The sequence below is a fragment of the Marmota flaviventris genome, chromosome 14 (genome assembly GCF_047511675.1).
Source record: "Marmota flaviventris isolate mMarFla1 chromosome 14, mMarFla1.hap1, whole genome shotgun sequence".
Lineage (NCBI taxonomy): Eukaryota > Metazoa > Chordata > Mammalia > Rodentia > Sciuridae > Marmota > Marmota flaviventris.
The window spans coordinates 20,943,425-20,971,190 of record NC_092511.1 but is presented as its reverse complement, the minus strand read 5'-3'; the positions used below and the strand labels follow the sequence as shown (position 1 = coordinate 20,971,190).

At 37.9% G+C, this 27,766-nt stretch overlaps 2 protein-coding genes across 2 annotated transcripts; one reads left to right on the top strand and one right to left on the bottom strand.

Annotated features, from left to right (window-relative positions):
* Window positions 1-139: 139 nt before the first annotated feature.
* On the bottom strand, window positions 140-22,850 carry Gpn1 (GPN-loop GTPase 1). Its single transcript, XM_027933458.2, has 14 exons — window positions 22,729-22,850; window positions 21,984-22,077; window positions 19,611-19,650; window positions 18,222-18,288; window positions 17,390-17,427; window positions 16,336-16,414; window positions 15,864-15,958; window positions 14,431-14,476; window positions 13,855-14,001; window positions 13,108-13,190; window positions 11,974-12,013; window positions 9,901-9,991; window positions 4,750-4,857; window positions 140-2,701 (listed from the first exon to the last, which is right to left on the bottom strand). The coding sequence occupies exons 1-14, from the start codon at window positions 22,837-22,839 to the stop codon at window positions 2,616-2,618; spliced, it is 1,125 nt and encodes a 374-aa protein (XP_027789259.1). The 5' UTR covers window positions 22,840-22,850; the 3' UTR covers window positions 140-2,615.
* A 43-nt stretch (window positions 22,851-22,893) lies between these two features.
* On the top strand, window positions 22,894-25,796 carry Ccdc121 (coiled-coil domain containing 121). The gene is made up of 2 exons (XM_027933466.3): window positions 22,894-23,499; window positions 23,987-25,796. Exons 1-2 carry the CDS (start codon window positions 23,144-23,146, stop codon window positions 24,939-24,941), a joined length of 1,311 nt encoding a protein of 436 aa, XP_027789267.2. The 5' UTR covers window positions 22,894-23,143; the 3' UTR covers window positions 24,942-25,796.
* Window positions 25,797-27,766: the final 1,970 nt, after the last annotated feature.

Below are 27,766 nucleotides of genomic sequence, written 5' to 3'. Positions count from 1 at the left end.
ATCTCACCTGCCTATTCCATCGATTCTCATCCTTTTTGCCTTTATTTTGATATTTCTACTGACTCAAGACTTTTTTTTATATATATTTTTTAGTTGTTAAATACCTTTATTTTATGGCTGGGTACAATTCACGAGCCACTTATCAAGCAGAAACTAACTTTATTTTTAGAACACACACCAGACCACATGAGCTCTTCAGGAATTCCCTCAGAGCCCAACCGCCACCGCGGGCTTCCCACAAGCCTCTCAATGTCCACCCCCCCACTCCTCCTGCGCTTGAGGCCGATTGGCTGGGTTGCATGGGCGGAACCAAAAAAAAGTCCCCCAATGAGCAGCTCCCTGGTCTGAAAGGGCGGGGAAACAGCCCAATGAGCATCACTGCAGAGGAGCCAATCAGCTGGCAGCTAGAAGTTTGCTGGGGCTGCTGTGAGCCAATCATCAGCTGGCAGCTGGAAGTTTGCTGGGGCCCCTTCGGCTGTGGCTCTCATCACCCAGCCCAGTATTTTCACCATTTATTTTCCAGTTGTTCCTTTCATTTTCTCCTTTGTGAATGAAGCAAACTTGGCTGAATAGGATTGACTTTGCCTATTTCCTTTGTTCTATCTGCTTGGTCATCAGTGGTCCATTGCACTGCCAGAGTTCCAAACTTACACATTGTGCTTCTGCTAATAAAGATGGGCAGCCTTGAAAAAAAATAATATATACCTTTCAACTTCACATCAAATCTGAACTTTACTGATATTACTCATCCAACACATATGGTTGCTGTCTCAACCCATATTTATCAATGATGTAGCAATGAAGTGATTAGGAATAAAAGCAAATAATTTGGTCATGGATACCAGCATGTTAAATAAACTGCTTTGGTTATCTAATGCAGAACACAAATCTTATAAAATTTAGACCACTCCTTTAAGAGACCAAAATTAAGATACAGCTTTCATTAGTATATTAAGTGCCTTAAGTGTCCCAGGCAGAGAATAAGATGTGAATGCCAAGAAAATGTGGTTATATTTTAACTGTTAAATAATTTATAAGTTATTGCTAATTATAAGTCAGTACACTCAACTAAAGCCTTCCTGTTCTAGTCTTAACTTCATTTCCCCTTGTTTATTAATCACATTGCCATCTGGGTACTTGATTCATTCATTTAGCAAACATTTATTGAGCACCTGTTATATGTTGGTCTTATGCAAGGGATACAAAGATGATTAAGACAGTCCTTGCCTTTATAGAGCTGACAGCCTAAAGGAAACAGGTTAGTTTTTAAGGAAGAAAATGTGATCAAAGGCACTACAGAGAAAAATCAAGACTGTTTTATTATTAATGGTTTCCCCTGAAAGAACCAGTCAAATTTTTAGACCAATGGTTCCTGCTAAGAACAGAATATTGAAATTTAGTAGTTAAATTTAGTAGTTAATGGTAAGATAACTTTTGTTGGTTTATTGTTTAAATTAGGCTACTTTGATAAAGTAAATCATATGAAGATGGTACCTGATTCACCCAGCCTGAAATTACCACAGGCTGTTTGAATTGGAGAGGTGTTTCTCAAACTCATGTACATCAGAATCACTTGGAGGGCTTATTAACAAGTTGCTGGGCCCCACTCCCAGAGCTTCAAATTCAGTAGGTTTTGAGATGCCTTTAACAATTTCCCAAGTGATTCTGATGCTTGTGGTCCAGAGACTGTGCTCTTGAGAACCAATGAGTCAGCAGCCAAACCCTTATAATGGTTGTTATGCATGGAATGTGCACCTGACTAAAGTCTATAGCCTTTCAATAAGTCTCCAAGGATACTCTGCATTAACTTCAAAGTCAATACAAACAGGGCCTGACTCTGTACCTGGTTTCCACTTATGCATATGTGGGAAGCTTCAGTAAATATCACCCCCTTAACAGGCAGGTTTAGACATGTGAATTTAAGCCTTAATTACAAGGGAATCTATTTGTTACTATACAATTTTCTAATTTGAAATCATGACAGGCAGGCAGGCTTAGAATAAAGTTATAATTAGAAACTCTATCCAAGTTACCATTTAAGAGAATTCTTATTCAGAAATCTTACGTTCTACCCATTTTCAACAAACTTGGTGTCCTCTAATGAGCTACTAGTGTGAGACATATTTCATAACAACACTGACTTGCCAAGAAGACTCCACTGCTACCCTGGACAAGCTTATGTGTCCCTCTCCCTTTCTACTAAAAGAACAACTCAGGTTATAAGTTGAGGACATGGTGCTGGGGAAGTAGAGGCTAAGATCTAAAGTGATTGCCAGGATAAGTTCTCTCTGTATTCTATCACCAGCAGAAGTATGTAAGTTCAAATGATAAAACTTAGGCTTGAAGGCATGTCAGCTTCCAAAAGCAGTCAGTATATCCTTCCTTGCATAAATGTAAGTGAAAGGCCAAGGCAGACTTGACATATCTACGTGCCAGCTCCAAGAATCATCTCCCTGACTTCTTCTGAGTCATAAGATTCTCTCAAAAGAAAAATTCTGCTATTCTGAAGAAAATTGTTCTTCATCCTAGTCCTGAATCAGCGATAAGAATAGTTTCTTCATATGGAGTCCCAGAATCTGGGACTTCTAGAATCAACTGAAATTTCCTAAAATCTCCTATTTGTTGTTTCTCTTCCAGTACTGTGCCATTGATTCTTGCATAAAATTCTGAAATGCTGGCTCTTCGTGACTTTCCTCTGTAACTGCAAGGGAAAAAGAAGGATGATTCTTTTAAAACTCTGAGTAGATTAGTGGATCAGAGCTCCTGTCACCTACCCATTAAAAACAATACTTCATTTCTAAGAAACTAAGGTGCTCGCTTCTCACAATAAGAAAATGTCTCCCAGAAGCATGCTCTACTTACCATGTTGCCAAAATGTATAGCTTCAGTATAAGGAGGGAAGGGAAAAGAGCTCCCTTATATATTAGTGGCTAAATGAAGTCTCTCACTTCATAGGTATTTCATGTCCACATAACACTACTTGTAAAATGGTGTTTTGTTTTGTTTGGTTGGTTGGTTTTGTTTTTCTTTTTGATACTAAGGATTGAATCCACTTTGCCACTGAGCTGAGCTACACCTACAGTCCTTTTTATTTTTTATTTTTGAGAGAGGGTTAAGTTTCTGAGGATCTCGCTAAATTGCTGAGGCTAACGTCAAACTTGGGATCCTTCTGCTTCAGCCTCCTGAATTGTTGAGATTACCAGTGTTCACTACCACACTTAGTGGCAAAATATTTATAGCAGCTTTACCTCATAATAGCTCCAGTTGGCCCAAATGGATAAACAAATGGTAGTAAATTCAAGTAATGGAATATTTCTCAGCAAAATAAATAAACAAATATAGCCGGGTGCAGTGGCACATGCCTATAATCCCAGCAGCACAGGAGGACTGAGAGTTCAAAGCTCAGCAACTTTGTGAGGCACTCAGCAAATCAGTGAACCCTATCTCAAAATAAAATACAAAATAGGGCTGGGGATGAGGCTCAATGGTTAAGCACCCCTGGGTTCAATTCCTGGTATCAAAAAATATATATAAAATAAAGAACATACTGCTGTACTGATATATGCAGCATTATGAAAAGATCACAAATTTATTATGCTGAGTGGAAAAAATTTATTGCAAAAGACTGACTATTGTGATTCCATTTATGTAATGTTCTGGAAAAGAAAATTATAGGAACAGAAATTAGCCAGTGGTTGCCAGGAACTAGGTATTCGGGAAGGAGACTAAATATAAGGAAGGGGCCATGAGAAGACTTTTGGGGGAGAGAAAAGTGCTCTGTATCTTAATTATCATAGTAATGACAAATGTTTGCTAAAACTCATCAAACTATATACTTAAAGGGATTAGTTTTACTGGTTGTAAGTTCCATCTCAATAAATCCGATTTAATAAAGCAGTGTTCATGTTAGCTCCCAGTTTGAGAGTAAAAAGGTTTGCTCTTTGTCGGAGCTAGGACCTACATCCTGGAGCTGTTTAACAAATTATATCCTGCAACAATCCTAAAAACTATACCAAGTGGAACTGGGCTTCTAGACCCATTCTATGCTCACTGTTAAGAGTACTTTTGACTGTTCAGGTCTCTGCTAAGACTTCCTTATGTATTCTTAAAACGTGGGGCTGGGTATATAGTACGGTGGGTGCTTAGAATGTACAAAGTCCTGGTTTCCACCACAAACAAAAGAAACTAATAGCAACCAAAAGGAATCCTGAATTTGTTTATTTTTTAAATATTTATTTTTTAGTTTTAGGTGGACACAATATCTTTTTTAAAAATATTTTTTAGTTGTAGATGGACACAATACCTTTATTTTATTTTTATGTGGTACTGAGGATTGAACCCAGTGCCTTCCACCTGCAAGGCAAGCACTCTACCACTGAGCTACAACCCCAGCCCTCTTTATTTTAATTTTATGTGGTGCCGAGGAAAGAACACAGTGCCTCATGCATGCTAGGCGAACACTGTACCACTGAGCCACAATCCTAGCCAAAATCCTGAATTCTTCAAACTGAATTAGGACATAAGGATAAGAAGACACAACACAAATAAAAGGTACGAAGTCAGCTCTATCTTAGCCATTCAGTAGGAATGGCTAAAGTTTCCTAGACTTAATATAGGAAACTTTGCTAGTACTGCATCCGTTACTGTCTCCTCTTTCCCTCTTTACTAGCAACCTCTCTTAACAATGAAAAACTCCTGAGCAAACAATGCAGCTATTCTTTTTCATGAGCCACCTCAGCCACTTCTTACCTCTGTGGTCAATGTCATCAGTATCACTGTCAGCTTCCTCATCCTCTTCATCCAAGGTTCCTCGAGTCAGGATTAAGTCAGAGGGGTCCAACACAGGAGATCTGCTCTCTAGAGTGAAAACACCTACTGATAAGTATAAGTGTCTCTTCAAAAAGGTGATTCTTGGGGCTGGAGTTGTGGCTCAGTGGTAGGGCGCTCACCTAGCATGTGTGAGGTCCTGGGTTCGATCCTCAATACCACGTAAAAATAAAAATTAATATATTAAATAATAATAATAATAATAATTTAAAAAAAGAGTGATTCTGAATCAGTAACACACACACACACACACACACACACACACACACACACACACATATATATTTGTTTTGGTACCAGGGATTGAATCCAGGGGCACTTAACCACTAAGCCACATCTCCAGCCCTTCAAATATTTTATTTGGAGACAGGGTCTTTCTGAGTTACTTAAGGCCTCACTAAGTTGCTGAGGCTGGCTTTGAACTTACCTTCTGAGCTACTGGGATTACAGGCATGCACCACCATGCCCAGTCAGTAACTGATTATAATGATAAGATCAAAGTGTTCATGATAAACATAAATGCAGGATTATGCTCCTCCTAAATGTACTATTAACCACACTTAACATTTCTATAGTAGTTTAGTTCACCAAGTACTTTCATGAGTGCAAGGAGTTCCATTTTTTTTAGTTCAAGAAAACCCAAGACACTTTTCCTAGGAGCAGCAGTGTTTTTTATCACTAGCTCACAGCTTGGATGAGGGTAATGATTTTTCCTATGAAGGCTAAAGACATGTGAGCAGATCCAGTGCTGATAACTCAAGGTGAAAATATGAGTGCTAAGGAAGTCTCCTGGTGGAATATAAGTTCAGAGAGGATCTGAAGAAAATACAGGGCAGAATGATACAGAGAAGAGAAGCTAGCTATTATTCAAGAAAGGCAGGGAAAATAAACAATGGAAAATCAAATATACTAATAGAGGTAAAATTTCCTACTCAGAGAAACTAGTAAGGGCTGAGCCCCAATAATCAGAAGAAAGTCTAGTTAATTAAGTATGTTGACAGGGATTCAGCCTGTGGGGTGAATCATTCTCTCTTCAGGAGCCTATGAGGCTTTTAAGAGCTCAACTAGGGAATAAGGGTGGCTGAAGGCAGCAATATTGAGGGACACAAATCTCAAGGGGCCTATGGCCCTGAAAAGAAGATAAGATGGGCTGACAAAAAATGCTCATTTTGGGGTTGGGGATGTGGCTCAGTGGCAGAGTGCTTGCCTAGCATGTGTGAGGCACTGGGTTCGATTCTCAGCACCCATAAAAATAAATAAATTAAATAAAGATCCATCAACATCTAAAACATTTTTTTAAAAATTGCTCATTTTGTGCCCAACTGAGAGTTATCCAATTATACTGTGACTTTCCTCAAATGACCCACTGAAACTCTCTTAACCTTGAACAGCTTAGCTGAATACAGCAGATCCTATGTAGCCACAAATGTATCATTTGCCATTTCATGTACTCAGGAGTGATTCTGAAGGCCCCTGACACACAGAAATTCGTGATTCTGAGGTGTTTGCAAAGGATGGCACAGGTGAGTTCATGTTAACTGGTAAACCCAATTTCCAGCTTTGATTTTTTTCTACCAGACATCAACCAATACTTTCACAAACAGAAACTGCACTGCTTTAACAAATATATACCAGAGGGGGGAAAAAATGCCAGTATTGCTAGTGCAAAGAAAAAATAAAAGTACATCCAACTTATTACCGAAATAAATGTTAAATGGAGCATAATGTTAAAAAAAAAAAATCAACCCAAGTTGATCCCACTGAGCTTCAACACATTGTACCACACTCACTTAGAGGGTGGTCCAGGAGTTTTTGTTGGTAGGTGGCTAAGCACCAACCTAGAAACCCCCAGAGAGTCAATGATAAAACTAAAATTAACTCAAACAGCAAAAAACTCAATAAAAGTAGCAGGACAAAAAGACCAATATTCAGAAATCAAAAGCCTTCTTATACACAAACATACATCAAATAGAAGACAAAATGGTTCAGAAAATCCTATTTTCAATGTAACAAAGAAGACAAAACCTTTGAAATGAATTTAACAAGAAATATCCAACACATACTTGATGAAACCACTAAAACATTCTTGAAAGACACAAATAGGTCTGTCAAATATGAAAACATTTCTTGTTCTTAGGTAGGTCTAAAGATCATATAAATGTAAGTTCTTGCTGAAATAATGAATATAATACAATACTAATACAAAAAAAAAAAAAACTTTTTTAGGGAGCTAGGCAAGTTTCCATAAGCTAAAATGCCTATGGGAAAAAAAAAAAAAAAAAAACATAATAAATAGCTAGGGAAACACATGGGGAACTTGCTACATAGTTAAAACAATATAGTAGAGGTATATAAGTAAATAAACTATTGGAAAAAATATAGAGTTCAGAAACAGCCAAGAGCACATCACACTTCAGCATATTATACAAGTAGCATCTCAAATCACAGGCAAAAAAAAAAAAAAAAAGGTAGATTTTTAAATCAATAGTGCAGATATACCTACTGATGAAAAAATACACAGAGAGGTGTGCTTCATACCATCACCAGTAAGAAATCAAATTTAGAAAATGAAACCATCTAAATACTACAATAAACATGGATAAATTTCCTTTAGTGTAGACTAAGTAAAGACTTCCTAACTAGGACTTAATCCAGAAACAATAAAGAGAAATAGATCTGACTCCATCAAATCAAAACAAAAACTGTTGCATAATAAAATAATACCATGAAAAAAAATTATTACATGATAAAATAATACCATGAAAAAAGTCAAAAGATAATTGTTAAAGATAGTCAAAGTACTTGCAACATGTCACAGATGACAGTAATATTAAAACTAATCCTTGTATGTGTGAGGCACTGGGTTCGATTCTCAGCACCATATATCAATAAATAAAATAAAGGTTCATTGACAACTAAAAAATATTAAAAACAAAGAAAAACAACTAATGGGTGAACATTTGAAAATTAAGAGTACTTACATAGTCTCAAAGCATTACCCCAAAAATTATTATTACAAAGGAAAAAATAATTGGGCTGGGGATGTGGCTCAAGCGATAGAGCACTTGCCTGGCACGCGCCGGGCTCTGGGTTCGATCTTCAGCACCACATAAAAATAAAATAAAGATTTGTGACCACCGAAAACTAAAAAATGAAAATTAAAAAAATTTTCTCTCTTTAAAAAAAAAAAAAAAGATGTTGTGTCCACCGAAAACTAAAAAAAAAATTCTCTCTTAAAAAAAAAAAAAAAAAAAAAAAAACGGAAAAAATAATAGCTTAGTGATGAGAAAACCTGGTAGACTCTACTTCCTACAATAACATGTGAGTCCTCACATGATATATTAAAAAACACAACTTCCATGGATTGAAAATGAGCAAACTACATACATTTATGATTATGTCAAAATAAAACCAATTATTGGTGAATATTCATGATGTGTGGAAAAGCACACACCACAATCTCAATCACACAAAATGGGATATTGTGTGTATATGCACACAACCTAGAGGGACACGTCCAACTAAGCTTCTTGTGACTGGATGACTTTGTTCTTTGCTTGTGTGTGTGTGTGTTTTTTTTTTTCCTGTAATGTACAATTTACTTTTAAAAAATAAAAATTATTTTAAAAACCAAAAAAAATAAAACCAATTATTAAGTATAACTACAATGCACTAATGAAAACATTAAAAACCCCACAACTTCACTACTATAAGGTTCTGCCATTAATTAACCATCTTAATCATATCATTAAGAAATACCAGATAAACCCAAATTGAAGGACATTCCATAAGACAACTGTCCTATATACTTAAATACTATCACTATCAGGGCTGAGGATGTAGGTCAGCCATAGAGTGCTTGCCTAGTGTGGATCAGGCCCTATATTTGATACTTTATGTTGGAAAAAAAAAGACAATGTCATGAAATACAAGAAAGAATAGGGAACCGTTCTAGACTAAAGAAGATTAAGGCACATGAGAATTAACTGCAATGCACATGTAGGATTTTCTCCTGCTTGAAAGAGAAAATGGTTTCATCTAAATAAGGTCTATATATGAAATAATAGTATTGTGTCAATATTAATCTCCTAATTTTTTTATTACTGTGCTGATGTTATTTTGTTTTTTTAATAATTTTAATATTTATTTTTTAGTTTTTGGTGGACACAACATTTTTATTTGTGGTGCTGAGGATCAAACCCGGGCCGCACATATGCCATGCGAGCGCGCTACCGCTTGAGCCACATCCCCAGCCCCTGTGCTGATGTTATATGAAATAGTATCCTTGTTTTTAGGAAACAGATACTATTTAAAGTAAGAGCATCACATCTTTAAGAGTAAGTTAAATGATTCAGGAAAAGGTAATATATATATGTAATATATATATATATATATATATATATATATATATAATATATATATTATATATAATATATATAATAATATATAATGCTATATGTATACACACACAGAAAAATAATAAAAAGTTATGTAGTAGAACGTTAAATTTTGGGAATCTGATTGAAGAATTAGGGCAATTACTTATTATTCATGCGATTTTTCTATAAATCTAAAATTATATCAAGAAAAACTGGAGGGGCTGGGGCTAGGGCTCAGTGGTAGAGTACTTGTCTAGCATGTATGTGGCATTGGGTTCAAATCTCAGCACCACATATAAATAAATAAATAAAGGTCCATCAATAACTAATAAAAATATTTTTTAAAAAAAGAAGAAAAACTTGAAAAAGAATTGGGAAAAGTGGTTAAAATTGTAGGAAAAAAAAAGTCACAGCAAACATCAGTTATCATGCCAAAGAAAAGCAAAATCAAGAAATAACAACTTCCTAAAGGAGAAACTCTTAAGTGCTATAAGTGGTAGAGATCTGAAATAGCTTCTAATACAATTTTCAGGTATTTGCCTTTCCAAGCCATTTGTAAATAAATAACTATCTCCATATTTCCATCATCCTTTTCACCTTCTCCCTCTCACATAGGCATATTCCTGCAGAATAGAAAAAATAAGTCCACTCTCCTTTTTCCTTTTACTTCTGATACCAAGAGCTCTTCCGATACCTTTGGCAGTCCCTGTGTCCAAGGCTACAGAGCCCATATCTTTCCGAAGGCGGTCCAGTTGTTCTTTCTGCTGTTCACTCTGTGCACTGGCCTATATACATAGGGGAAAATGTCATCACATTAAAAGAGGATCCCTGCTGAAGTGGAAGTTCAATGACAAAGTGTATGCTTAATGTACAAGAAGTTCAATCCCTAGCACCAAAAAATGAAATTAAAAAGGAGCTGTTATAGTCAGCTTTTTTATTGCTGTGACCAAAATACCTGACAAGAACAATTTTAAGGAGGAAAAGTTTATTTTGGGGTTCACAGTTTCAGAGGTCTTAGTCCACAGAAGGCCAACTCCATTCTTTGGGATCAAGGTGAGGCAGAATTCCAAGGTGGAAGAGTGTGATGTAGGAAAGTTACTTAGGCCATTACAACTCGCAAGCAGAGAGCTCCACTCAACAAGGACAAAATATATACCCCCAAGGCATGCCCTCAGTGACCCACCCTCTCCAGCCACACCCTTCCTGCCTACAGTTAATTCCTATCAGCAAATCAATGCACTGATTATGTTAAAACTTTCCTAACCCAATCATTTCACCTCTAAACTCACACACTTTTGCAGAACACCTAATCTAAACCACAACAGGAGCCAAATTAGACGCCAGACTTCTAAGTGAGGACAGAAAATCATACAATTCTAGAAGCAAATAGGGATGGCTGACATAGGGGCAGAAACACTGAATAATGTGAGCCCAGAGGATAGCATAAATTCAGAGTAGGTTATTCTTCAGGCTGGATTAGAGAATTCAGAAATTAAGACACAAAAACATATCCAAAGAACCTCCTAGTAGACCTAGCAAGAAGGACCCCAGGTAGTCTCTTAGGACAGGATATTTGGCCATTTAGAAGAGTTGTGAGCCACCTTTCTTTTCAAAGGCAAAATTCTACAAGTAGCCTTTAAATTTATGTTGGAGTAGGGATGGAGGTGGGGTATAAGAAGGGCTTATTTGTAGTGCAACAGGAAAAATCTCATTTTAAAAAATTCCAATACAAACAAAAATAACTAAGGGAACTTTCTGCAAACAAACAAACACAAATTTACCAACTTAAGTATGTAAAGCCTGATGCAGTGGCCTACACCTATAGTCCCAGCTACATGAGACGGGAAATTGCTTGAGCCCAGGAGTTTGAGGCAGGAAGATTGAAAGTTCAAAGCCAGCTGGGCAACATGGTGAAGCCCTGTCTCAAACAAAACCAATACAACCAAAAAGGACTAACAAGGATTAAAAGATACACTGAAATTTTATTAGTCAATTATACCTCAATAAAGTTGGAAAAATAAGTTAAATAAGAGACACAGGATAGCACCACCACCCCGCCCCCCGAAAAAAAGTGGCATTGATGTCAGGAGGATTAAAGTTTTTTTTTTTTTTCTGTGTTTTTTAAAAAGATGCTGCCCAGGCTAGCCTAGACTACTGAGCTTGAGCAATCCTCCTGCCTCAGCCTCCCCAGTAGATGGGACTACAGGTATGTACCAAGGCACTCAGATTCAGTTTTTTGTTTCTTTTTTTTTTTTTTAATGGCCCTAAAATATACACTTTTTCTTTTTTCAGCACCAGGGATTAAATCCAGGGGTGCTTAACCACTGAGCCCTATCTCCAGCCCATTTTTAAAATATTTTTTAATATTTATTTTTTTTAGTTGTAATTAGACACAATACCTTCATTTTATTTATTCATGTTTATGTGGTGCTAAGGTTTATGTGCTTCACAGATGCTAGGTGAGCACTCTACTGCTGAGCCACAATCTCAGTCCCCCATTTTTTATTTTTATTTTTTTAAATTTTTTTTAGTTGTAGTTGGACACAATACCTTTATTTTATTTATTTATTTTTATGTGGTGCTGAGGATCAAACCCAGTGCCTCGCATGTGCTAGGCAAGTGCTCTATCCCTGAGCCACAACCCCAGCCACCCATTTTTTATTTTTTGAGACAGGGCCTCACTAAGCTGGCTTTGAACTTTCAATTTTCCTGCCTCAGCCTCCCAAGCTTGGGGATTATAGGCATGTGCAACAGCATCTTTTCTTACCAACGATTTCTTCAGACGTTCATATTCAGGACGATACTCCCTGGAAAGAAAAACACTCTAAATTTCTTTGCTTAATAATCCAACCTGCCTGCCCCAACCCCTATAACTTGTATTTTCCTATGACTCTGTCCTAAGATCTGACATCACTGAACATCCAATGTACCATGTCTTAAGTCATTGAGTCTATCCCTATGGAATTTAAAGCCAAGGTAACTACCCCATGCTGAAAACTGAGGAAAGAAATGAACTCCTGACTGCTGGGCTGCAAAGCTTAGCACTGAGAAGACCAGGACTGAGGAGCTTAACATTTATTTGAGATAAATGTGTGAGATGTGTAAAAGACGACAGGCCTGTTTTGTTCGAGAAGTTCAATGTATAACAAAGTGATGTACCTGAATCACAACATGAAAGGATACAGAAAAGAGTCTATCCTGAGGCTTTGGTAACATACACACCCTTGTCTGATGATTGAAATGAAAATATGTCTGAAACTGACAATGTGGTTATGTGGTTGTCAGTATATTACAATATATGAAGCCAAAGGAGAATGCTAACAAGCAGCCTATCAAGCCACAGCCTTATGTGTACAGGTGCTCTGACCACTCCCTTTCTTTCAGGTAAATGAAATTCAACTATTAACAATGACAATAATTATAACAACCATTTATTAGGAAATATGTGTCAAAAATTGTGCTAAGGATTTACACATATTTCCTCAAATAAATCTCACAGGGACTTTAGTGCCAAACACAGCCCAATGCCTGACTTCATAAATAATGTTTTCCATGAAGACAGCACTGACCATTTATAAACTAGCTCTGGATGCTTTTGTCCTACCATGGCAGAAGTGTTTAGTTGCCCACAAAGCCTAAATTATTTATTAACTGACTCTTTACAGAAAAAGACTGGCGACCCCTGCCTCTTAATCAGCCAATACAGTGAAGATATTATACTTCTATTTTTCAAAGAGGTTAATGGAGACTTGTTACTCCTAGGTATGGTCAGGTCCAGTACACATAAGCAAGGCAAACATACTGCATACATGATGAAAAGCTTTACCTGGCAAAACTTGCTATCATCAGATTTGTGGGTTACTTAAAAAATGTCGTCATTAGAACCTTCCTTTGTTCTCACCTTTCATATTCTTCTGCAGCACTGGTAATTTGCACAAAGAGTTCATCGAAGCCAGTGCCCACAACAGCAGAGACACCCACCACCTGCCAAAAAGCATCATAAATACCACTGAGGAAACTACTTTATACTTTTAAATGGTGTGCCCTATTTCATTCAAATATCATAAAACTGTCATAACAAGGACCAGGACTTATGATTTATTCCCTAACAAACCAAATCAAACCACTGATTGATTGCTTGGGCAATCAACATACTCTGCAACCAACACCTACTTTAGCTTACATAAATCTTATCCTTTCTATACCCTCCAAAGTCTCTCATTTTGATCTGTCCTCACAAGAATCAGGCTAAACTTTCCAAGGCATCTACTACAATATTTTAATTCTATATAAAGTCTTCTATCCTAAACTAGACCCAAAACTCTCTGAAGGTAGGGTTCTTATTTATCTTGTAAACCTCCACAGTTTTTTGTGTCTTGTTTTTGTGGTGCTGAGGATCGAACCCAGAGCCTCATGAATCCATATGCTAGGCAAGAATTCTACTATGGAATAAGTAGAATTACTTATAATTACTTACTACTAAGCTACTTCCCCAGCCCACAACTTCCAGTTTTCAATGAACAATGCTTTAAAAGTTACTTTTCAGAAAGTAATGAACTTCTTTTCTAAGCTAGGTTCAAAGACAGTTCTATAGGTCTAGAAATAATCTGAAGAGAATGTCAGTAAGATCCAGAGGTAAAAAATTTACCCTGAGTGAGCTGTAAAACTCATCTAACACCAGGCTCATTGAACGGGTCAGGTTACTGACATATGTAGTTTCTTGATTCAAGGCATCTTGGAAAGCCTCAAAATCCTGCATCCATTCCACTGCAAAGCTGTGATCAATGATGTCAGTCTGTACCAGAAAGAAGTCAACTATTAGCAACCAGAGATGAGGTTATATACTAGATAATGGCAAAATCATTTCTTCAATCAAGTGGTGATCGCAAGAGCATATCATTCATGCATTTTCTTTCTTTGCCTTCCCCATTTCCTCTTCTAGTAAAACAAGCTGCTACGTCAATAGATTGGTTGTGTCTCCCTTATTTACACAGCTCTGAGGGGCTACTCTATCCCAAAATCACTCTGGATAAGAGCCAATATCATAAACATTCATTCCATTTGACTGAATCTATTTCCTAGAAGTGCCTATGACCCAGTTTCAGTGAAACCTGAATCTGTCCTCCAGGACCTAAATAATCCTTCTTCTCACCCATCTAAACCTAAAATCCACAAGGTTCTAATGAAAGACATGTTGAAATCAAAATATGGAAGATTCACTTACTTTGTTCATAACCACAATGAAAGGCAGCTTGGTTTTGTACAAGATGCTGAAAATCAAACATTGAGACAGAATTAATTAAAGCACGTAAATTCTTGCTTGCCTGGTGTCAGTCTGTTGGGACTACATAAAGAGAAAGAGAATGGATGCAGATGTAAAAACAAGGCATTCACATAGTCTCTTGCAGAGGTAAACAACCAGCAATGTCAAGCAAACAGCAACAACACACGCACGAACGAAGGCACTCACTCTCAGAGTAATAATGCATTGCTGTTGATCCTGGTTTTAATTGTTTACCAGATAATTGTCTTTTTTGTTTCCAGGGGAGCAAATGTGCATTTATTAATACCTTATTATGGTCCAGGCCCTATGCTAAGTACTTTTATATGTATTGTCTCCTTTAATTCCAATGCCATGAAATATATACAATTTTTAATTGTTATTCATATCTCAAAGCTGAGGGAGAAACTTACAAATATTGTATTACACATTAAAATTTTTTAAATATTTTTACCAGTTTTATTGAGGCATAACTGACAATTAAAATTATATATATTTAAGATGTACAAATAATAAAATACATGGAAAGAGCAGATCTTTATTATTTATTTACTTGTTTGTTTATTTTTGCAGTGCTGGGGATTGAACCCAGGGACTTCCCAGTGCTCTACCACTGAGTTACATTCCCAGTCCCTGTGCTGTTCTGATCTACATATACATTGTGAACAGATTATCACAATTAGGCTAATCAAATGGTTGTATTTCAAACAATTAGTATGAAAATGAAATAATACTGTCAATTCTAAGATTTCTAGCATTTAACAAGAATGGACATTTCTACTCAATATCAGATGGACAAATGTTGGTAGATGGCTTCTGTGTAGTTCCAAAATTAATTCTCTAAGCTTTCATAACAGTCTGCCTTGCTCCTCAGCCTTAATGCATTGACATAGTCTAGTGAGCAAATCCTTCCTCTCCTAATGGTACAACATTTGCAGCAAACCTTGCACTCTGAATTATAGAAAAACCTTTTCATTTATAGTATCACCTAATGCTACCATTTCCCTGTACCTATTATAAAACACAAGAGCATAATTCAGACCAAAAGGCTCATATCTATTCAGAGTTGGATTTCATTCAACTGGGAGCAACTACCACAAAGTTTGGAACAACTACCATGAGTTTCAGATACAGCACCTATTTCTGTAACAATTAAGGGAGGAAGATAAAAAGGAGCTGAGAGAGAATGCCAATAGCACATGTACCTTTTTTCTTCTCTGACCTGGCCCCTATTCACAGCCACTCAACTGAGCAGAAAAATCTAAATAAGCACAAGTTCAGGAGTGAACAACCAGGACTTAAAAAACAAAAAAGGCAGAAGGGAAGAGGAGGCCGCATACTTTGATGGAACACTATGCCCACCAATAATCAGTTACCTGCAGGCATACAGCATATTCGACATAAACGTCACTGGGTTAGTACTTCTCGATGTGTCCATTACATAGATGACAACTGTTGGGAATGAGGATGCCTAAAGCCACAAAATAATTAAAGGCTTCGTCAAAGAGTTCATGACCTATTCCCATATTTTTTTTTTTCTTATGGCATTACTAGAGATAGAACCCAGGGGTGCTCTACCACTGAGCTACATCCCCACTTTATTTTTTGAGACAGGGTCTCACTAAGTTGCCCACGCTTGCAATCCTCTCATCTTGTCTTCCTGTCTCATCTTCCCAAGTGGCTGGGAATAGGCATGGGAGCTCTTTCCCTACCTATCTCAGTGAGGGAGAACTACTTTAGCGTTCAGAGCTTCTGCAATTTCCTCAAGTACAGTCCCAGGCAATTAAACAGATGCTAAGTCAGTCTAGCCCTCTAGCTATTCTCATCAACAAGACCCAGAATACTCACCAGGGCCTCAGTGATGATTGTCCCAGAAGCTGACCAGGTGAACACCTCAATCTGCCCAGGTGTGTCAATCAAGACATATCTATGCCAAGAAAGACCATTAATAAAGTGTTGTACTTGCACATTGCTAAAAGATATTCCATCACATAAAATAAAAATTAAAAACCAATGATATCTGGTGATCCAAGACTGGAATAACCTTTGTACACTACAAAGTTTAATTTCCTGCCACAGTCCTCAACTAATAAGGCATACCACACTCCTCCAGACTTTGTTCCATGTCTAATATTCATGCTACATGAACAGAAGCAAAAGACTATGAAGTGCAGCAAAGGATCACAGGGGAAATTGATAATTACAGAAACACATCACTTAATAATGAGAGACTCAAACCAGAAGGCAAATCTCTTGGGAAACCATCTGGTTGCTTGGGAATGGGAGACTGTTGGGGAGAGAGAGTGAGGATGCAGAAACAGAAATGCACAATATAGGGCATCTTATTGAAGTGCTAAAAGTGTTCTAAAATTGAGTATGATGAGGGCTGCATAATTCTGTGAGTACTAAAAGTCACTGCATTATACACTTGAAAATGGATGAATTAGGTAATGTGTGAATTGTATTCCAATAAAGCTATTTTTTTGTTTGTTTGTTTGTGGTGCTGAGATTGAACCCAAGGACTTATGCACATGAGACAAGCACTCTACCAACTAAGCTATATCCCCAGCCCTTTGTTTTATTTTGTTGGCATCAGGGATGATTGAACCCAGGGCTGCTTAGCCACTGAGTGATATCCCCAGCCCTATTTACTTGTAACAGGCAGGAATTTATTGAAGGGATAGGAAAAGGGAAAGGGAACACTCTTAAGGGAGTGAGTCCTCTTAGAGAAGAGAGGGACAGTGTGCCTCTCTTGCATTCCAAGATCTTTTTATTTTTCCCCTCTTATAATGACTTCATCTTAAGATCGATTCAGAGCTTGATGGTAGCCCAGATCCTCTCAAAAGCCTAGAAATATGTCAACTAAAGAATAATAAATAGGTGTTCAACTGAAATCACTTACTTAGATGTGTTCTGGGCCTTCTCAATAAATTTCATCACCTAAAAGGAAGACATACCAATTACAACAGGAACTGATTTCAACACAAAATCATATGCCTTTCCAGGGTGACACACCTCATAGGAAACATCCCTATTGAATCTGTTCTCATTCTTAGGACACCAACTAATAAACTCACTGAGCCAAAGAAACACAGCCACATCACCAGCACTACAACATTCTGGGCACAACACAAGGAACCTGAGAGGCTTAATTATAGACATGTCACGGTCAAGTTATACATCTTGGCACTCTGGTCCAAAAAAAAAAAAAAAAAACAGTTTTTGTTTTAAAGAAAGTTTTGCTGTGTTACCCAGGCTAGCCCCAAACTCTTAGGCTCAAGCAATTCTCCTGCCACAGCTTCCTGAGTATCTGAGACTAATAGTAGGTGGCTCTGGTCAAATGTCAATGGCCTATCTCATAAGAGTAAAAAACCTAATGATTATTAAAAAACTCATCTGTCACAAGTAAAAAGCATCATTATCTGCCATTCCATGCCTGGTAGCCCATTCTACTCCCCAGACCTCATCTCATCTTCAGGGTAATACAATAAGCCAATAAGATCAGGAAAAGAACCCAGGTGTCAGATCTATTTTGCTGGCTGTCACAAATATTAAATGAGAACTGTCTCACAATACTTGTCATTCTCTCATAGACTAATTCTCTATCTACCAAAACGCTAACTTATTTTCTATTTTTCTGTTCAAGTTTGCTGAAATGTGATCTAGATAAGGCATGTAAGAGTCAGGATTTTTTTTTTATACAGCAATGTCTATAAATGTAAAGACAGACATACCTGATCAAATCTGGTGGCAAAGAGATTGAGAGAGGTCACTATGCCACCGTTGGGCCCAAGGCCATATCTAGACACTCAGTTGAGGATTTCAAATGCACAGATTAGATTATAAAGTTCATAACCAGAGCATTATTTACCTACGCAGCATTATATTAGTGTTCCATTAATTAAAGCTGGCAAGGTAATCCTTGATGATCATATAACCTTAGTCTAACAGGTAAACATTTGCTATCAAGGTTTTCCCATTCATTTATCACTTTAGGGATGGCCAGGAAAGATGAAGAAAGCAAAGTGATCCAAATGTAATAAACATATTTATCAGGCAGTGACAGCCTACTGTCTTTGGCCATTAAAACCATCTCCATAACACTCCTTGCACTGATCCTCACTAATCAAGCAACTAATCAAGACGATTAGAATTAATCTTCCTACCTAGACTTACTTATAAGGAGAGTACACATTTCACACAGCAAGGTCCTAAGAATTAATTCCACTAAACATACTCATTTTGAGCCTTCCAGTCTGAAGAGATAGTAATCAATGAATGTATCTCTCCTCCAAGGCAAAAGCCACCTTGTGGGACCCAAGGAGGTGCTAGCTAGCCCCTCATTTTTCTCTGTTCTAATTACAATAGTCTGTGGTCTTCGGAGATGGTAAGAAAACTGAAATCATAAGATTAAATGTTATTTCTAATCAACTACAATACCTCTCCTTTATTCATCTTCCATCCTCCTAGGGGTTAAGAATATAACTCAACGGTAGAGTGCTTGCCTAGCACATACAAGGTCCTGGGTTTGATTGCAAGCACTGCAAAAAACAAACAGCAACAACAAAAACCCTAAAAATCATCTTCCTAATAAAATTACTTTAGCTGGGTGCAGTAGCATGCCTGTAATCCCAGTGGTTTAGGAGGCTAAGGCAGGAGGATTGCAGATTCAAAGCCAGCATCAGCAACTTAATGAGGCCCTAAGCAACTTAGTGAGACCCTGTCTCTAAATAAAATATAAAAAGTGGCTGGGGCTGGGGCTCAGCAGAAGAACATTCACCTAGCATGTGCAAGGCCCTGGGTTCAATCCTCAGCACTATATAAAAAACTAAAAAAAATAAAATAAAGGTATTGTGTCCAACTACAACTAAAAAATAAATATTAAAAGGTGGAGGGGGGCTGGGGATGTGGCTCAGTGGTTAAGTGCCCCAGGATTCAAAAAGGAAGGAAGGAAAGAAGGGAGGGAGGGAGGGACGAAGAAAGGAAATAAATGACTTTGAAACAATCAATGCTTTTACTTATATATTTCAACAAGAAAATGTAAAAAAAACTCTCAAAACCATAAAACACGTAGCAAGGAGTCAGGAATGGGTCAACACCATAGTAGCCACAGAAAAGGATACTGTTTCATGACTTCTTTATACTTCACAGTGTCACGAATATCTGAATGGGGGGAAGAAAAGAATTAATTGAAACTTAATACAAAAAAAAGTGAATGTGGTCTCTCAAGTCATTTCTGAAAAAAAAAAAATTTCTCTCAAATATTTTCTAAGTTTTAAAGATAAGATCATCGAATTGTGATTAGAAAAGAAGACCATAAGAAGATAAAATACAAGGACAAAAGTTGCCCTATTAGCACCTTCCCTACCAGCAAGAAATTAAAATTAACCTTTTGAGTTTTTCTTCCACATTCTTTTTTTTTAATTTCTCTACTTCTATCCTAGTTTCCTTCCTTACAAAAGACAACTGCCAAGTAACCCATGAAAAACATTACCTAGGAGTTCTCAAGTTATGGTAGAGATAGACTTAAACAAGGTGAAAAGTTATATGATTTAAATATCAGTAATCCTATGCCCAGAAAAAGAGAAGCTAAAGTCAAGAAAAAAACATTTGTTACTAATTAATTGCCTCCTGGTGACAAAGACAATACAGACAAGATTTTTAAAAATGAACCCACTAATAACTACCTAAGCCTAACCACCAGCCTATAGTTTTCTCCCATCAACTGTTAAAATTCTACCCTTTAAGTGAGAAGATAAGAAATGTTTTCCCCAACTCTTCTCCAAATCATATCTGCTTTTTAATATAAAGTTTTCCTCTATACGTTATGTTTGGGGTCAAGAAGCTTAATAGGATTAAGAAGTGACAGTGATACCTTGGTTGCCTCACTGCTCCCTCACATGTTGAAGTAAAATATTAGAGAAGCACGCCAAGGCAAGCATATAATACAAGGTTTATTTAAAAAGTGGTAACACAGACTTTTCCCAAGAGGGAGAAGAGGGCCATAGCTGGTATACTGGTATCCCACTTCCCAAGAAGCCAGGCAGTTCTGCCTTTTTTATATGTCCTAGATTTCCTTTGTTCTCCTGCTCTCTTTCCCTTATCTCTATCTTTCCAGAGTAAGTAACTAGGCCCAAGAGATGCTCTAGGTGGGATGACCAAAAGGTGAGAAGCAGATGGAACAGCCCAGGACACATTAATTTACAAATTTATAACTCCCTGTAGGGAAGGGCAATTCCTGGGACAGGTTACTTTAGCAACAGGTTGGAGCAGGGGTAGGTTATCTAGATAGGGTGGAGGAAGGGCTCTGAAGGAATTAACATTTCAATTCCTCTGTTCTCAGATCTGACCCTCGCCTACCAGCCTGTCAAATTCTGGCTTCATCAGAAGGGAGAGCATTAGATTTATCACACAATAATAGCTTAAAAATCAGAACTATTGGATCTTATCAAGAATCATCACACTGGACCACTCACCCATTCTCTTTTTTTCTTTTTCTTTTTCTATTTTTTAGTACTGGGCTTGAATCCAGGGGTGTTCCACACTAAGCTACTTACCCAGCCCTTTTTATTTTTTATTTTGAGAAAGGTTATTGCTAAGTTGCCCAGGCTGGCCTCAAATCTGTGATCCTCCTGCATCAGCCTCCTGAGTTACAGAGTTCAAAGGTGTGCACAACCACATCCAACATCTATTCTTAATCTTTTGTATAGTCACAAACTCCTCTTAAAAATCTGATGAATATTGGGAGCCTCTCCTCAGAACAATGCACAGATGCATATATACACACATTTTCCCATGTAACTTTGGGAGTGGAAAAAAGGTCCTACAGATTAGTGAGTGAACAATAGCAAAATAATTCGTACACTCTGATAAACTGAGAAAAGGAACTAAGTGGAAAAGGTCTATGTACTAAAGTCAACTGAAAGGTTTATGATATAGATGTCTATTAAACTGAATTTTTTTTTTCCAATGGACTGACTTTGTGTCATTTCACTTTCCCAAATTACAATAACCTGGCACACTAGGGTTAGAAAGAGGGGAGGGATAAAGATGAATGGGAAGGGCACAAATAAATGTAGGAAAGAGGAAGGAGTAAACAGAGAAAAACGTGAATAAGGAACAAGCCTAGCCCTGCACAGTGGCACAAGCCTGTTGTCCCTGCAACTCTGGAGGCTGAGACCGGAGGATCACAAGCTCCAAGCAATTTAGCAAAGCCCTGTGCAACTTAGCAAGACCCTGTATCAAAAAGAGCTGGGGATATAGCTTAGCGGTAAAACATCTCTGGGTTCAATTCCTAGTATAAAAAAAAAATTTTTTTTTTTTGTTTTTTGTTTTTTTTTTTGTTTAGGGACTCCAAGAAATCAAGTCAAAGGAGAAAGGGGGGAGGGGGGGAGGAAGGAAGGAAGGAAGGAAACTGAAGGCACTGAGATTTTCAGGATGGAAGCTTTTAATTTTCTTTGAGGCACTTCATACAAGTTTTGGGACGGTCTACTCACCAATATTGGCAGGAAAGGGGACTTCGTGCACAGCTGGGTCCAAGTTGATCACGTAAGGTGGACAGCTTTGCCTATGCAGGTGTCCCGTAAGCCTCTGCAGACATATGCAGAGGGTTGGAGGAAGATGAAGAAAGGGGTAAGGGGAACCAGAGAGAACTTCCACTCTTACATCCACTCTACCTGAAAACTTCGGCACTATTTCCTTCTACCTAAAATATCCACAAGCTGTGTCCACCCCACAACTTCAATTCTCATTTCAAATGCTACCCTATCACCCATCGAACAGTGCCTCCCATGCTCTAGATCACTTATGGATGCACATTACGGTTTTCTTCTTCATAAAAACGTTAACAACATGAGAGCACGAACCTTGTCAACTTCATTTTCACTGCTTAGAACATGAGGTGCACAAGAAATAATGCTTTGGCAACTTTTCACTGAAAACCTGTGCTAGCTGTGTATTAATCTCTAGCTACTCATAAGTTCCGGCCTTCAAAAAGTTGGCAATTTTATGAGCAGGACAATTTAAAACATGATAAACTGAACCAATCAGGCACTGAGGTACGCAGGTGGAGGCTAGGGTCTGAGACTTCGCAGAAGAAAGAAATGGAGTAGATAGGAAGTCCCCTGAAAGCCACGCGCCAGCACCCTCCAAATACCCAGAGACCTCCCTTTTTCCCTGGCCTTCCACCCGCCACAGGCAACCTCACGTGCGCCCCTACAAAGACCGTGCCATATATGTCACCTGTACAAAAGTGGTTTTTCCGGAACCTGCCATTCCCAGCACCAACAGACACACAGGGAGATTAGGAGTTCCCGAAGTCCCGGAATCCGCCGCTGCCACGGGCGCCGCCATCTTTCCCCTGGCCCCGCCCACCCCACCATAGAGACGGTGCCCTCCTAGAGAGTCTTCCGCGATGTTCGAGACTGCGATTGTGCAAAGAATCCAATTCGCAGAAAACCGAGGGCTGAGGTGCTGGGCCGACGTGAGGGCGTGTTCTGTGCGTCCGACCCTGCTGGAGCCAACTAATGACAGTGGCGGGGAGGTGGGGACGTTGGACAAACTAGAGGAGGACTGGAGGTAGCCAGGAGGAGGGCACTGACGTCGTCGAGTAGGAACTGAGAGGGGCACAGCCCTAGTCCCAGGAGGGCTAGAGGAGATGGCATCTCACGGGCAGGACTCCCGGTGTTCGAAAACGAGAAGCGAGCACCTCTTTGTCTGCCCCAAAGCAGCGGGATACCAAACTGCTAGAGGGGCGGCTGCTAGGCCTCATTTGTCCCCTGAGGTGCTTAAACTGCTAATATCTGTACCAGCCACAAGTATGGCAGTGTGCGATCTCCGGAGTTGCCGGGTACTGCAGAGTCTCATTGACCACCGAAAGAAACGATCACGAGAACCTCCAGTATATGAAAGCTTCGAACCGCGCCGGACCCTTGACACTAGTGCTCGATCTTCCGCAGTCACCCTCACTGAATTACAGAGTTGCCCTAGTGAACACTTGGATTCCGGGAGCAGGTAGGTATACAGAGAGGTAGCTTCGTTTGCACGGAAGGGCTCTTGGAAACGGGAAATATGATCAAAGAGCTGAGAAAATTATTCATAGTCCCATCAACCTGTCTGTTTCTTTGACCCTTTGTAGCTTCTACAGTGTTCTGTAACTCCTAAAGTCAATATTTCATACCCAAGCTCTGCCACTTGCTAACAGCATTAAGTCTTGGGCAAATCACTTACACTCCTAAACCTGTTTTCTCCTTTGTAAAATTGACCTAATACCTCCCGGGACTGTAGGGAATACATCTCTGAGGATTATAAGCTACATTACTGATCTCTACACTTAGTTGTTTCCTCCATAACTTGCATAGTGTCTGGAATATAATAGGAGCTGGAAGAGTTTTTTTTGTTTTTTTTTTTTAGGAATAAAGGACAATTTTGTGGGGGTTTTGTTTATTTTTATTTCCTAAATTGTCACTAAGAACTGACAAATGTCTCATTTGTTCTTCAGGTTTGCTGAGACCCACATGAGTCCTCATACATCAGCGTATCTAAGTATGTTACATAAATTTTTCACACCAGACAAGCTAACAAAGTGGGAGAAAAGGGTTAAAGGAAAGACAGTGTTGGCACTGAAGAAGCTAAACAAGGAAACGGAAGAAGTTCAAATTCACAGGGACCTGGTACTGGAGGAATGCAGAGCACTACACAAGGAAAAGTTACTTGTTGAAGCTGACAGCAAATTCTTTCTGGAATACCTAGCCCAGAAAAATAAGCACTGTAGACAGCTACATGAAGACCTCTGGAAGGAGTATTTCCAAAAATGTGGGGCAATAGAAAAAAGGAGACAAGAATTATCCTCCAAATATGCAAAGCAAACTTCAGACCTTAAAGCACAACAACTGCAGGGGGAAAAGACACAAGCCAATTTAAAAGAGCAGTTGAAGGCCATTTCAAAAATAAAGGAGAAACAGGACATGAGAATAGAGTCCTTAGAAAAGGAGAAAGAGAAAATCAAAGCTGAAACACCACTAAAGGACCAGAAAGCACACTTGCAGTTCCTCCAGCAAAAAGCACTCCTGGAGAAGCAACTGACTAATCCATACAAGAAGCAGTCAGGAGAGAGAAAAAAATTTATTAAGGCACAGACCTTGGAGTCCATAGCACAGAAGTCTAGTTTTGAGTTCTGCCGTGGGGTCTACAAAGAGAACCTACAGTTACAGGAGGAATTACTGCAGCTACTTGAGGTATCCAAGAAGTTGAAGGCTGCTCGAAGCCAGTTAGAAAACCAGAAGCAGCAGCTGGAGCAGGAACAGTGGTATCAGGAATGCTTAATCAGGGGGAAGCAAAGACTGCAAGCAAAGCCTCACTGGTGCCCAAAAGAAGAAGGTGCTACAAAGACCACATTGAGCCCTATCAGCACCAAAGCAATAATTAAATCCAAAGTAATTCCTAAAATAACATGAAATAAGAATTGGAGCAAATACTCTTAGTTACTACATAAACGTACTAGGAAGGCTTTTGGATTGCAGATTATTAGGCTAAAATATCCGTTGTGGAAAATCATTTTGAGATTTCTCATCACTACAATTTCTAAAACAAGGTTGAATATATTTTCCTGTAGAGAAACAATGTTAAAATATAGGATCATACTCTGTTCTAGGATTCACAGTCCAATAAATCACTGGTCTAGCCTCAGTCTGTCATAAATACAAAAAATACAACTACCTTAAAAGACTAATTTAAAATACTGCTTTAAAAGTGTTAAGATATTTGGATACCTTTTTTCTTTTTTGAGTCTTGTTCCATTTATTTTCTGTAGCAGCATTTGAAATTCTAAGATGACAAAAATTCTAAGTATTTCAGGTCATGTGTTTTCTCTTACATATGTACTTTGTGGTACACAAAGTTCCTTCGTAATGTGTATGTTCCATATATTTATGCTCATTTAGAACTAGGACTCTTATTGTAAATTAGTGTAGACTTTCATTTAGAGGAATTGTATTTTTTGCATTTGACTGAGGCTAGACCAGTGATTTATTGGAATGTGAATCCTTGCACATATAGGAGATGATCCCATATTTTAACATTGCTTCTCTAATGGAAAATATAATCAACTTTATATTTTCCAGAAAAACTTCAAAATTTCTGAGTTTTCGGGTTCATTCATATGTAAAATAAATTCATTTAAAATTAAATTTTTAAAAATTCTTCCTCAATATGCCTTTAACTTCTGGTTTTAACATTTTATTAAGTATGTAGTTTATTATTAAACAATGTTTTTACTAAAAATAAAAGCCTACTTATAATTTATACACTGATTTTTATTATTCCAATAACTGGACTTTTTTTCCCTCATCACTCTTATTTTCCACTTCTATGTTTTATTTATACTAGTTTGCAAATAATAAAACTAGTTTTAATTCAGAAATTAGGACTTTAGACACATGTAGTTGCCTTCACCTAAATATCCCTACTTGTGAGCCAAAATACAGACAGTTTAAACTTGTAGGCATGGGATTCAAGACAAATTGAAAGCTCTATTTTCTGTGGATGTAAAAACCCCAGGAAGGGGCTGGAGTTGTGGCTCACTGGTAGAACACTTGCCTGGCAGATGTGAGGCCCTGGGTTCGATCCTCAGCACCGCATTTAAAGGAAAGGATTCACTGACAACTAGAAAATATTAAAAAAAAAAAAAAAAGGAAGACATATCTCTCAGGCTGATAGTTAGAAAATACTTATTAGGATCTTGCATTTATACTATTCTGCTATTAATTTCATTTCTGCCATTGCAGTCCTGAGTATCTTCATTCAGGAGTGGGTAACTTCCATCTGATCTCAGTATTTTATTATCATTCCAGAGAATGGATTTAATATATTGTTCATGGCCATTCCTTTCAGAACAAGGGTCTGACATGTAAGGGTGAATCTAACCTAGTAAAATACTTTGAAATTCATACCCCAATATGAGCAGTAGGCTGGCCAACTAAGATGTCAATCTACTTTTTATCTGAGGAAAATTAAACAGGGTGATTATATTATACAAAGTGTCCAAGATAAAAATTAGGCTGACTTGAATGATAAAACAAAGTCTACAGTGCAAACAACTGGGGAAGAAAACATTCCAGGCAGAGGTAACAGTGTAGAGGCCCTAAAATCAGAAAAATCTTATTAAGTACAAAGAACAGAAAGGTGCATGTGGCCCAAGTATAGTTGGGGAATGATTAAAGAATATAGGCAAAAGAAGATGAAGCTATTAAGAGACAAAAAGTATGTTTTGGACTGCAGCTTCTGGATACACAGTGGTGCCTTTTGCTGGGTAAGAAGTGACTAGAGGGTGAAAGAAAATCAAAGATTAAGGTAAAACGGAAGTAAAATTTCTTAAGGGTTCCCTTTTAAGAAGGAAGTAAGCTGGGTACAGTGGCACTGTCCATAATCCCATAATACTTGGAAGGCTGAGGCAAGATGATCACAAGAAGCCAGGGCAGTGGCTCACACCTGTAATCCCAGTAGCTCAGGAGGCTGAGGCAGGAGCATCATAAGTTCAAAGCCAGCCTCGGCAATTTAAGTGAGGCCCTGAGCAACTTAATGAGATCCTATTGCAAAATTAAAAAAACAAACGAACGAAAAAAAAAAAAAAAAAAACAGGCTAGGGATGTAGCTCAGTGGTTAAGCTACAATACCTGGGCTCAATACCTGGTATCAAAAAAAAAAAAAAAATCACAAGTTCAAGGCCAGCCTAGGTAATTTAGTGATCCCTATCTCAAAAATTACAAATAAAGAAAGGGCTGGGGATGTAGCTTAGTGGTAAGGTTCATTACCCAGCACCACAAAAAAAAAAAAAAAAAAAAAAAAATTAACAAAGAGGAGGTAGAATACAGTATTCTTTTTGGTATCAACTATCTTTTAAATATTACAGAAATATAAAAAAATATATATAGAAAACTGCAAGTCACTACCTTAAATTACAAATTCAGTTGAAGTCCCTCTAGATTCCAGAAACACTATCCCAAATATAGTGTTTAACATTCCTGTGCATGTTTTCATATTTATAGCAATAAATACTGTAGAACATTGTTTTCCATGTTTTTAAACCTTATGTAATCAGTACAAAGTATCTGTAACTTATTTTAACCAGACATCACTTTTGAGATAATTATTCATAATAACAAGAAGCCCTTGCTAATTTTATAGCTTGCATTCCACTGTGTAACTGCCCTGCAATTTATCCATCTTCTTGATGGACAAGGTTATATATTATAGTAGACTAACAAAAAGACCCAAGAATGTA